We start from the raw sequence: 12602 nt of genomic DNA, 5'->3' as shown, positions 1-12602 counted from the left end.
CTCCCTAGTGCTGGCATTAAAGGCATGCACCACCACACCCAGTTTCCTCTTTTGTTTTTCAAGGTAGGGTCTCACTGTAGCCCAGGCTAACCTGGAATTCATGATGTAGTCTCAGGGTGGTCTTGAACTCACAGCAGTCCTCCTACCCCTGCCTCCCGAGTGCTGTATGTATGACAACATACTTGGCTCTTTTTAAGAAAATATTAGCCGGGCGTGGTGGCGCACACCTTTAATCCCACCATCTGGCAGAGGTAGGATTGTCCTGAGTTCAAGGCCACCCTGAGACTACATAGTGAGTACCAGGTCAGCCTGGGCTAGAGTGAAACCCTACCTTGAAAAACCAAAAAATAAATAAATAAGTGTGTGTGTGTGTGTGTGTGTGTGTGTGTGTGTGTGTGTGTGTAATTTATTTACTTTTTTATGCGCACACAGAGAAGAAAGAGAGAATTGGTGCACCAGGGCCTCCATCTGCAAACGAACTCCAGATGCATGCACCACTTTGTGCATCTGGCTTTACATGGGTACTGGGGAAGAGAACATGGGTTGTTAGTCTTTGCTGGCAAGAGCCTAAACCACTGAGCCATCATCCCCCAGCCCTGGTGGTGCACCCCTTGGATCCCAGCACTCAGGAGCTGAGGATCTCCATGAGATGAAAGCCAGCTTGGGCTAGACTGAGAAGACCTTCCTTTAGGAAACAGTGATTACAACAGCTTCTGTGATATTAATGGAGACATTCATTCATGACACAGATGATCATTGTGGTCATGGCTCTTTCCACTGTCTTAGAGTCAGTGTGACAGGATGGGCTGTTGTACCTTCATGCCTACAAGTGATCTCCTTGTGTGTTGGCACATCATGTACGGCTCTAAATGGCTCACAAAAGCACAAGTTGGAATTTCCCATTTGAAGGTGTGTGTAGATAAAATAAACCATTTTCTAGCCTGGCGTGGTGGCACACACCTTTAATATACACCTTTAATCCCAGTACTCAGGAGGCAGAGGTAGGAGGAGTGTCGTGAGTTTGAGGCCATCCTGAGACTACATAGTGAACTCCAGGTCAGCCTGGACTACAGTGGGACCCTAACTCAAAAAACCAATAAGTAAATAATCCATAGGCCATCAATATAGTTTTTATATTTTCTTACAAGATGAAATACAGCAATTGCTTATGGTAATCTTTATTCAGAATTCAATTTTATGGTTTAAAAAATGGGAAAGGGGGCTGGAGGGATGGCTTAGCAGTTAAGGCATTTGCCTACAAAGCTACAGGACGCAGGTTTGATTCCCCAGTACCCACATTAGCCAGATGCACAAGGGGGTGCACGCATCTGGAGTTTGTTTGCAGTGGCTGGAGGCCCTAGCACACCCATTCTCTCTCTCCCTCCCACTCTCTCCCTCTTTCACTGTCAAATAAATAATTAAATAAAGAAACATATATTTTAAAAATGGGGAAAGGGCTGGGCATGGTGGCAAATGCCTTTAATCCCAGCCCTTGGGAGGCAGAGATAGGAAGATCATTGTGAGTTCAAGGCCTCCCTGAGACTACTGAGTGAATTCCAGGTCAGCCTGGGTTAGAGCAAGACCCTACCTTGAAAAAAAAAAAAAGGGCGGGGGATGGCTTGAGGTCTGTGGTATTTGTTGTTGTTTTCTATTTTATTTTATTATTTTATTTATTTGAGAGACAGAGAGAGGGACAGATAGAGAATGGCACCCCATGGCCTGTAGCCACTGCAAATGAACTTGAGACACATGTGCCACCTTGTGCATATGGCTTACATGGGTCCTGGGGAATCAAACCAGGCTCCTTTGGCTTTGTAGGCAAGTGCCTTAAACTACTAAGCCTGCCCCCAAGTCTTTGATATTTGTTGAATGGAATTTGGTTCAGTATCTTAGAAGAAAAATATTTAAAATACAAGCCTGTGGCAGTCATACAAGTATTTCTTGACATGATCAAACATCTCCCATGTCCCCAGCAACTCAGATGCACTTGAACGAAAAACATTTAGAAGTACCTGTTGGTTAAATGACAACATAGGTATTAAAGGGTAGGCTCCAACTCTAATTATAAGAAGTCATTTTCAGACCTTTAGTTTTCATCTTTGTGGACTTTAGCATGGAAATCTTTGTTTCTCTTCTAGAAATCAAAAAGATAAACATGAGAAGTAAATGACCAACTTGAGGTGTGAATATCTTTAGTATTGTCTAGCTTCACACGGTTCATACACATGTTACCACATTTCATACTTACAAATGAACCTTTTCAAACTTTTACTATTATTTGTGAGAGGGGTGGGTGCATCAGGGTCTCTTGCTGCTGCAAACAAACACCCCTATCCAGCTTTATGGGGTGGCTGAGAATTAAACCAGAGCCAGAAGGCTTTGCAAGCATGTCCCTTTAACCATGAATCATCCCCCCAGAACCCTGAAGATTGATTTTATCAGAAAGAATGAAGTTTTTAAAATGATGGAGAGCAGCTTTGAACCGCTTGCCTTCTATCTGTGTGGGACTCACAGAGAGCTGGCCTCAGTTGGCGATGCTTCAGGAAGCGTGCTTCAGGAAGCGATGCAAACGGACCCTGTCTGCCTCTGAGACGCATTTCTTTGCCTTTGAGTCACTTTGATTGTCTTTGATGCTTTACAGTTACATTCCCTGCTCAGAAAGGATACACATAGCTGTTACAGAAATGGCAGCACTGTTCCCCAAGGTAAGTCACCTCCTGCCTGCTTTAAATGACCAGCAGAGACTTCCTTTATAGTAGCTGTTGTGGTGGTGGGGCGGGGGGAGTACCGGGATGGAAGCCAGGGCTTTACACGTGCCAGGCAAGCATCTTCCCTGGACTGCACCTCTGGCCCTGACCGTGATGTCCTACTGACCCTTTTTAGCGCATAGTTTTTAGTATGCAGTCTCATTGGGCTCTCAAATACATTTTTCCCCCTATATGAATGTTTAATTGGACAAGCCTTTAAAGACAAGTGCTAGATGGTAAAGCACTAATAAAATTTATCTGGAATATGTTTCCTACATATTTTTAAAAACTATCTCAAAATAATGCATACTACTAAAAGTACGCTGCATGTATGTTAGCCTTTGAATCAGAGCATTTCCTCACCCTTAAGCCAGGGACTGCAAAGCTGGCAGTGTGAGGAATAATTTTTTTAAAATATTTTATTTATTTATTTGACAAAGAAAGGAGGGAGAAGGGAAGGAAGGAGAGAGAGAGAGAGAGAGAGAGAAGAATGGGCCCACTAGGGCCTCCAACCACTGCAAAGGAACTCCAGACGGGTGTGCTCCCTTAGGCTAACATGGCTCCAAGGGAATTGAACCTGGGTCCTTTGGCTTTGCAGGCAAACGCCTTAACCTCTAAGCCATCCCTCCAGCCCAGAATAATTTTTTTTCAAGAACACGCTCATTCCTTGCTGGTGGATTCCACCCTGCAAGCAACTGTGTTTTTCTTTTTAGAAGCCCAGATCTGACATGGTGAGGACTTCCCTTCGTTTACTGACATCCAGTGCCTACCGGCTCCAGTCTGAGTGCAGGAAGGCTCTCCCTGGGGAGTCCGGCTCGCCCACAGACGTACAGCTGGTCACCCAACAGGTCATTCAGTGTGCATACGACATCGCCAAGGCCGCCAAGCAGCTGGTCACCATCACCACCAAAGAGAACAACAACTGAGCTGCAGAGCACTGCCCCTTCTGCTTTCCAGCCTTTTTAAAGTGCAGATTTAGACATGGAACCCTGCAGATTTTTAAAAGAACAATGATGATTTAAAACTTTTTAAAAGAAAATTCAGTATTATTTTTGCATGTTTTCTAACAGTACTTTAACCCACTTGCCTTATTCTGTGCGTGTTTGCCAGTTTAGTTTCGGCTGCCCTGTCGTGTCGTCAGTGTGTTTGGTCATGTTGTCTACATTCAAAAGTAGTTTCATTGTTCAAAGTCTGTTGAACTTTTCCATGTTTTAGAACTCTGCCTGTGGGTAAAACTATATGATATTTTTAGTAAAACATTTTCTTAAGAGAGTTGGATTTAAAAAAAAATTAACGTTATCTGTTCCTTACCAAGCATTGTGCAATAAGTAAATTTTCCAACCTACTGCGAAATATCTTAAACGTTTGGGGTATCTCCAAGCATGTATGTAGAGAAAGAACTTTGCCACTTTTTAAAAATAATGTACCAGCCTCTTGGGAGGAAACAAGGAATTACTCCCATTTGTAACTGTTCTATCATGTTAGATGTTATTTAATGTTTTCATCTTGATTTTCTATCTCTTTATATATATATAAAAAAAAAGATTTTAACCATCATCCTGAAGTCTCCACGGAGTCTGATAAGGCATGAAAGCTTCCACCCTCCACATCATGTTATATTTGGTCATGTTCAGGGCAGGAGCCCCATTGTCACCTGTCACCCACTGTCAGGGACTCTGCCATCCCTCTTCATAGCATGTGGCAAAGAGAAGCATGAGCCTCACAAGCCACAGCGGGGTCTGTGCCGCCCACTCAGACATCCCTCACTGCCGCCGCTTTGTGTCTTCCATCCAAAACAACCTCACGTGAACTGTCTGGCGCGTCGTCCATGAGGACTCACTTCTAAGGTAAGATGCAGTCATCTTGAGTCAGGCTGTCCCTTACCGCACCGGTACTTAGAAGCTGAACACGAGCTTTCCAAAATTTCTGGGCTGGGGGTAACTCAGTGGTGGGTGTGTGGCCAGTATGTCTAGTACCCATAGGCCCGGGCTCCATCCCTGGCACCACAGGAAGGATTTGCAGTGTCCTTTGACTGACTGCAACTCTCCCAACGCTTTCAAACTGGAGGATGAAGCCTGGGCTGTCTTGGAACTGTTTTTACATTACTCAAAGCCCTCCCCTTGTTCTGAATGCTAAAGCACATTCCTGCCCCTGCTTATTACATCGGTTTCGTGTGGGTGTAGCTCACCCCAACCTGGCGGAGCAGGTACTGTGCGTGTGCGTGGATGATGGGAGCCAGGTGTGCAGCAGAGGCACGGAAGAGGGCAACTATGTGCCCCTGGCACTCTGCAAGGACAGCAGCTCTCCCTCCACTCCTCTTGCTCTGGTGGAAAACAGGCCCGGGATTGTCAGAGCTTTGATTTCTCAAAATGCCAGAAATTGGAAATTTTAAAAATATATTTCGTCATTATTAGTTTGGTGCCATCTCTATTTAGAAATGTTGGCACTCAATGCAGATGTGTCTCCAAAACAGGCAGAGGTGAGCTGTGGTCTATAGGTTGCCACCTAGCCTTTGCCGAGGCCTGTAAAGTGCAGCGTGAGAGCCTGGCTTCCTTGGCCACCAGGAGAAGCCTCTGAGCTGGACCTGGAAGGCAGCTGTCACCCTCTGAAGTTGCCCTAAGTCCTCTTTCCCCATATGTTCTGTCCCCATAGTGGTCATTCGTGAGGAAGTCCAATTAATCGATGTACAAGTTGCCTCCCTGCGTGCTAAGCCTCTGTTTTCATAGAACTGCTTCCTACTCGCCTTTATAGCTTGACCGAAAGCTGTCCTGGGAGTCGCGCCCCCACTGTCAGGTTTACTGGTCAGGGTGTGTGCGTGGTTTTGTCAGGTTTACTGCACTGAGTAGTATGGGAAAGGGGTCCACATCTCCAAGTCTTGTCCACTTACCTGTCTACACAGTCCTTAAGTGCCACGTCACTACTGGATGCCTAGGAGATGCCTCTCAAAAGGGCTTTCCTACCTTAAGCTCAAACATTGTCCAATAACCTTTTCTGCATGCATCATGGACTCCATTGCCCTTCCTGAAAGCCCAGTAGCACTCCTGAGCTGGCTGTCTTGGTACCAGGGACGACAGGCCTCCTTAGAGGCTTCTGGGAAGAGAGTTGCTTGTAAGAAGTGAAGCAGTGTTTTCCCGTGAACACTCGAGGACCTGCATGAGGACATTTATGCCACCCTAGAGAAGGTCAAGGAACGTGGGGACTAAAAGTGTTTTCTAGCTGTGCTCAGTTAACTCGCAGAGCCGACTTTTGGGCAGAAGCTCCAGGGAGAAGGGCCAGGCAGCAACAGCAAGGCCACAAGTTTCTTAAGTGCCCTCACGGGGACTCGTACGAGAACCGGGCACAGACATACCACTGCTGTCAGTAAATGCACCTTTTTAGAACATTGGTCCTGGCCACCTTTGCACACAGGTCCCATGGCCTTGCACAAGTCAGCTCTTCATCCTGTCAGGCTGTTTGCTCCCTCATTCTTGATTTTGCCCCCCTGCCTGCGTGTCCCACCAGCCTGCAGTTGAGAGCACAGGGGCCCCTTGTGACCTGGGACTGCACTTGAAAAGAAGGAAGTTGCTCCGCTCACAGAAACCACCACCGCCTCAGAACACAGATAAGTTCTTACTTGCCAAAGAACAATGGATCAGGCCCAAAGATCAAGTGCAGTGTTTCATGCGATTGGACCTGCAAGCGCACAACTCAGGAGCTGCAACCTTGTTCCCCAAGTGACTTGAAACGAGCATGTTTTCATCCTGGACAGCACCTGTGAGCCTCCTCGTGGTCTCGTCTCCTTTTCTTCCTCGTCCTGGTTGAACATAAGCCTTGTTCTTACAAAAGAAATGCTGCATAGTAAAAATGAGATGCCTTTTACTCGAGTGTTTCTCTGTGTCACTCATTATCCTGTGCTTAGTTCTCGTTTTTATTATATATACTATCCCTGTAATTATTGTACCCTTCATGTGTTGTAAAACCGTTTTGGAATTTGTGCCTGCTAGTTATGCAATAAACAGTCTCGTTAAGTGTCTTTGTGGTCATGTGCTTTCTACCAGCAAGTGGACGTTCCAGATGATGGGTAGAAATGGGGGGAGAGTTCATCTCATGTGACATAGACTGAGACAAGAGTCTTACTGTAAAAAAATAAAAAATAATAAAAATAAAAAGTCTTACTGTGTAACTCAGGCTTACCTTGAACTAGGGTTTTTCTGTGCACACTTTCCAAGTGAGGGACCGTAGGCATGTACCACTGGGTCCAGCAGCACGTAGCTTTCTTAAACCTATTAGGCCCACATATCTTGTCCTGAAACACTTACTGCTTAGGTTTAGCACAGAACACGTCCTCACCCCATCCCAACAGGGAACCCGGGATTTATGCGCAGGCTGTCATGGATGTCCGTTTGGGAACCTGTAGGTGTCTTCTGGAAAAGGGACCGTACCCTACAGACAGATGGAAGGAAGAAGGAACAGATGGCGTAAGCGTCTCTCCAGGTGAGAAGTCGGGGGAAGGTGGGCTGTCCTCCCTTTGTGATCCAACTTGTCTGGAAGGGCCCAGAACCAGCATGCCAGACTCAACAGCACACCCACAGCGTCTCTCGGGTCAGGTTCCCAGGAACCTGCAGGGCTGCTGAGCACATCACAGGCCCATCCTGGTGTGACTCAGCAGCTCGGGTGGGCCTGGAAACCTTCCCGTCCAGCGCCCCTGGCTGAGCAGAGCAGGCCACACTGAGGCGCTGCTGCGGGTCTCGTCGTCCCCTCCCCCACACTACTCACACTTGATCTTTCAGTTTGAGATCATGACTCAGGCTGCCTACCACCGACTGCTGACTGTGTGCGGCCCTGTGCTGGCTGCTTCCCATGGATGGCTTACAGAGGAGTGCTGATTTCCACTTGGCAGGACAGGAAACTGGCACCCAAGGGAACGGAATCCCCCAGCCTGTGACACTGGAGGAAACTGACTTTTTTGATTGCCACTTTCCATAATTACAGACAATGTCACGATAATTCCCTTCTCTCTCCCACTTGCCCCTTGACAAGTCCACTCCCCATCATATCCCATCCTCTCAATCAGCTTCTCTCTTATTTTGATGTCATCTTTGCTTCTTATTATGAGGGTCATATGTAAGTAATACCAGGCACTACAAGGCCATGGATAATGAGGACAAATTGTGTCTGGAAGGGTGCATTGTAAGGAGTCCTACCCTTCCTTTGGCTCCTACATTCTTTTCGCCACTTCTTCCACAAGGGACCCTGAGCCTTGGAGGGTGTGATAGAGATGTTTCCGTGCTGAGCACTCCTCTGTCACTTCTCAGCACTATGGTGCCTTTTTGAGGCATCCCAGTGGTCATCTGAAAAGAGAAGCTTCTCTAACCAAAAGTGAAAGTAGCATTAATATGTGGGTATGAATGTTAAGTGCTTACTGGGCAGTTTGGTGAGCATAATAGATGCATTTAGCCAGACAACAGCAGGTGTTACACCCCTAGGGCTTGTGACCTCCCCCGCCATAGGTTTTTGACTAGGTTTTCAGTATCAGGCATGTATTCCCTCCTGTGCAGTGGGCCACCGGTCTAATTAGAGAGTAGTTGTTTTCCTTCATAACAGACATGCCACTCTTGCACCCACTGGGTCATTTGGTCTAGCTGGTGAAACTTAAAGCTTGCAATGTCCACTGTTGTTTATGGCCTCTCCCATAGGGCTGCATGCAGTGTAGCTTTTTCTAGCTTTCTGTCAGCTGGTCTACAGGGAGGTTTCAGTTCAGCTCCAGCAGGATTTTTCAGTGACCGTGCAGCCCAAGCATGTAAAGTCTTCAGCAATAGGGTCTTACTATCTATTCCTGGTGGGAAACCAAGAGCCTTGACAATGGGCCTGTAATGTTTTTGAGGCATCAAGGACCTCCTTGGCCAACAACTAACTGGAAGGTATCCCATCCCTGACACTGAATTTTTTCTAGTAACAATCTGGTTTTTGGGTGTGCCATTATCCAAAAAAATAGGTTTCCATATGGCTTATTCGTAACATCTTAAATTTTGATTAACACCCCCTCACACACACACTCTTCCTTTACTCAATCTCTTCCACTAATCTCACTTAGGCCATTCTGATTTCAAAATGGGCATGCCAGGGCCTCTAGCCACTGCAAACAAACCAGGCATGTGCCACTTGTGTATCTGGCTTACATGGGTTCTCAGCAATTGAACCTGGGTCCTTAGGCTTTACAGGCAAACACCTTAACCACTAAACCAGCTCTCCAGCCCCAGTTATTATTTTTTAAATTTACTTATTTTGAAAAAGAAAGAGAAAGGGCACACCAGGGCCTTCAGCCACTGTGAACAAACTCAAGATGCGTGTGACTCCCTGGTACACATGTGCGGCATTACACACTTGTGTCACTGTTCATCTGGCTTACATGGGACCTGGAGATTCCAACTTGAGTTCTTAGGCTTTGCAGGCAAGCGCCTTAACCGCTGAGCCATCTCTCCAGCACTCTCAAAATAACTAAATAAATAAAATGGGCTGGTTAAGACGCTTGCCTGCAAAGCCAAAGGCCCCACATAGGCCATATGCTCAAGGTGACACATGCATCTGGAATTCATTTGCAGTGGCTGGAGGCCCTGGTACATCCATTCTCTCTCTCTACATACATATGTGTGTGTGTGTGTGTGTGTGTGTGTTTGTGTGTGTACCTCATTAAAATAAAAAAAAGTGAGGAACAGAACCAGTTACTCTTCTTTTTTTATTGTTCATTTTTAATTTATTTATTTGAGAGCGACAGACAAAGAGAGAATATGGGCACGCCAGGGCCTCCAGCCTCTGCAAACGAACTCCAGACGCGTGCACCCCTTTGTGCATCTGGCTAACGTGGGACCTGGGGAATCGAGCCTCGAACCGGGTTCCTAAGCCTTCATAGGCAAGCGCTTAGCCGCTAAGCCATCTCTCCAGCCCCCAGTTACTCTGAAGTTAGGGAACTCAACTTGTGAAACCAAGCCATCTCAGAGAATGTGGCCTCATGTGGCCAGGAAGCTGGTGACAGCAGGCTGTAGCAGCCTCAAAGCCTGTGCCCGGGCCGACCACTAAGAGCCCTGGTGCACTAAGTTTGTGCGCCGGTGTCGGGGTTCCCTGCAGTGGGATATATGTTTAGACTTAGCACCTTGAATTTCCAGTGTCAGGTGAAACCCACTAGAAGCCTGCTGAGCTCCTTGGTCTACGGGTTCACAACACCCCAATAACAGTCATCCATCCACAGTTTGCACACACAACACCCCCTTGGGACAACTTGATGACCATGGGAGAGACCCGCTTGCTAGGAATGTGAGGCTATCTAGAAACAATTCTCTGGGCTACACAGACCTTGAGGGTACCCGCCTCTGCCAGCTGACCTTGACCTCTTGGCTGGATGTCAATAGCCACCCTTCAGCCCAACCCCAGGTCCATCCAACTGCTTTACACATACACACATCAAACCACAAAGCAGGTCCCATAGGGCAGGGCCAGAATAGAGAGGTGGACGTGAACTCAGCCACCTGCCCATCCCCCAATTCCCTCTCCATTGACCTTTGTTTCCCATGCCGTATTCCCTAGCGCTCCCTCTTCCCAGGTCCCCAAACTACACACGTTCCCCATTTTTCTCCCAACTGGAGCCTCTCTGTGAAGACGCCAGGGTCTCTTCCTTTCCAAAACACCTCTTCCCATCACCTCCCTTTTTGTGGGTTTCCCCTTGGGTTTCTTTCCCCTTTTGTCCTCCCAGACCCCTCCTCATCACCCCTTCTTCAGAAGCCCAAGTAATGAGTGCTCATCTTGTCTCTGCCTGCTCCTGTGAACTCCATCTCAGGCCCAGAACACACAGGGATTTTTTGAAGATTTTTTTTAAAAGATTGTGTTTTAATTTATTTATTTGAGAAAGAACTAGAGAGAGAGAGGCAGATAGAGAATGGGCATACCAGGGCCTCCAGCTGCTGCAAACGAACTCCAGATGTGTGTGCCACCTTGTGCAGCTGGCTTACGTGGGTCCTGGGGGAATCAAACCTGGGTCCTTTGGCTTTGCAGGCAAGCGTCTTAATCACTAAGCCACATCTCAAGACCTGTGAAACTTTTTCATTGACAATTTTCATTTGAACATAATGTATTCTGAGTATAATCCCCTCCCGTTGCTGCCTTTTATCAGCCCTCCCCATGCCCCTTCCCCTAGACCCCTGAACCCCCTCTTTCCAACTAGTCCCTCTTCTGTGTGTGTGTGTGTGTGTGTTTTATGAAAGAGAAAGAGAGAATGAGAATGGGTACATCAGGGCCTCCAACCACTGCAAATGAACCCCAGATGTGTGCGCCCTCTTGTGCATCTGGCTAACATGGGTCCTGGGGAATCAAACCTACCTGCTAAGGCATCCCTCCAGCCCCCTCTTCTGTTTTGATGTCTTCAAATTTTGAGAGGTCGAAAGAGGCAAATAGAATGGGCATTGCAGGGCCTCTAGTCTCTGAAAATGAACTCCAGATGCATGTGCCACATTGTTCTTGGGCACTAGGGAATTGAACCTGGGTCTTTAGGCTTCACAGGCAAGTGCCTTAACCACTAAGCCATCTCTCCGGCCCCTTAAAATTTTATTTTTGCCCTCCTCCATCAACTTTGAAATGTTAATGTCCCAACATTATGCAGGTAATAAAAGTTGCTGTTAAGTCATGGATGCAATGGCCACTTCCTATCTGGAAGATAGGTGTTTTGAAGCTCTCCTCCCCATCTTCTGGGTGTTACATTCTTCCTTCCATGTTCCCTGAGCCTTGAAGGGCATAAGGGATTAGCCAGGGATGTTCTGTACCCTAACCTGGTCCTGCAGTTTGCACCTGTCAGGTCAGGCTATCTGTTCCTTTCCCCAGTTAGCCCCTTAGCCTTTGGTGCTTCCCCACCCCAGCCTGCTTTGGAATTTCCAAGGAACAGAGTTTGTGCTATTACTATGTGTCAAGGAGTGTACATCCTCCAGCCACTTACCCAAGCCAGCTCATGAAGTAGGAATTGAAACATCCCCCATTATGCAGGTGAGGAAGCCAAGGCTCAGGCCGGAGGGCCAAGTGTAGAGCCGTGCTCTCAGAAACTCCAGGGCTCTACTGGCACAAGTGAACATCCAGGATGAGACCAGCAGACCTCCTGGAGCCAGAAGAGGGTAAGGAATGACCCTGACTGGCAGAAGTACAGGAGGAGAGATGAGACAAAGACGCTGGCTCCCGTGTCCACGTTACTCTTCCTGGGGATGGGGAAGGGCACTAGGGTACTGGTCTTTGCCAGTCATCCCCAGAGAGGCATTGCAGGTTGTGGGGCCTCTGCTTGCCTTGGGAGGCCTAAAGGAATAATCTTGGGTGGCAGGGTCTGTTTAGACAGCCAATGCCTTATTTTGCCACAAATGCCTCTTTTCTGTTTCAAATTGAGACACTGGGTGTGGTGGTTTGATTCAGGTGACCCCCATAAACTTAGATGTTCTGAATGCTAGGTTCCCAGCTGGTGGAGATTTGGGTATTAACACCTCCTGGAGGGAGTGTATTGTTGGCTTATGGGTATTATAGTCAGTTTCCCCATGTCAGTGTTTGGCACACTCTCCTGTTGCTATTGTCCACCTTATGTTGGCCAGGGGGTGATGTTCACCCCCTGCTCATGTCATCATTTTCCCCTGCCATAGTGGATCTTCCCCCTCGAGGCTGTAAGCCAAAATAAACCTCTTTTCCCCACAGGCTGCTCTTGATTGGATGATTTCTACCAGCAATGCAATCCTGACTGCAACAGTAAAGTGGTACCGAGGAGTGGGATTGCTGCTAGACACCTGTGTGGCTTTTGCCTTTTGGAGCTGATTTTCAAGAGTAATGTGGAAGGATTTGAAACCTTGGCCTAAGAGA

At 47.3% G+C, this 12602-nt stretch overlaps 1 protein-coding gene across 12 annotated transcripts in view; it reads left to right on the top strand.

Annotated features, from left to right (window-relative positions):
* Positions 1 to 6759, top strand: part of Git2 (GIT ArfGAP 2) — a 67144-nt gene extending 60385 nt beyond the window's left edge. For all 12 annotated transcript variants that reach the window (XM_004664114.2, XM_045132321.1, XM_004664115.2 and 9 more), the window contains 2 exons: positions 2642 to 2705; positions 3461 to 6759. In XM_004664114.2, the coding sequence (XP_004664171.2) occupies positions 2642 to 2705; positions 3461 to 3673 (277 nt within the window). In that variant the 3' untranslated portion in view covers positions 3674 to 6759. The remainder of the gene's footprint in view (positions 1 to 2641; positions 2706 to 3460) is intronic.
* The last annotated feature ends 5843 nt before the right edge of the window (positions 6760 to 12602 follow it).

This window comes from Jaculus jaculus, chromosome 13 (assembly GCF_020740685.1).
Source record: "Jaculus jaculus isolate mJacJac1 chromosome 13, mJacJac1.mat.Y.cur, whole genome shotgun sequence".
In the NCBI taxonomy this organism is placed as follows: Eukaryota; Metazoa; Chordata; class Mammalia; order Rodentia; family Dipodidae; genus Jaculus; species Jaculus jaculus.
The sequence above is the reverse complement of the archived record's forward strand: the minus strand, read 5'-3'. Positions and strand labels throughout refer to the sequence as shown.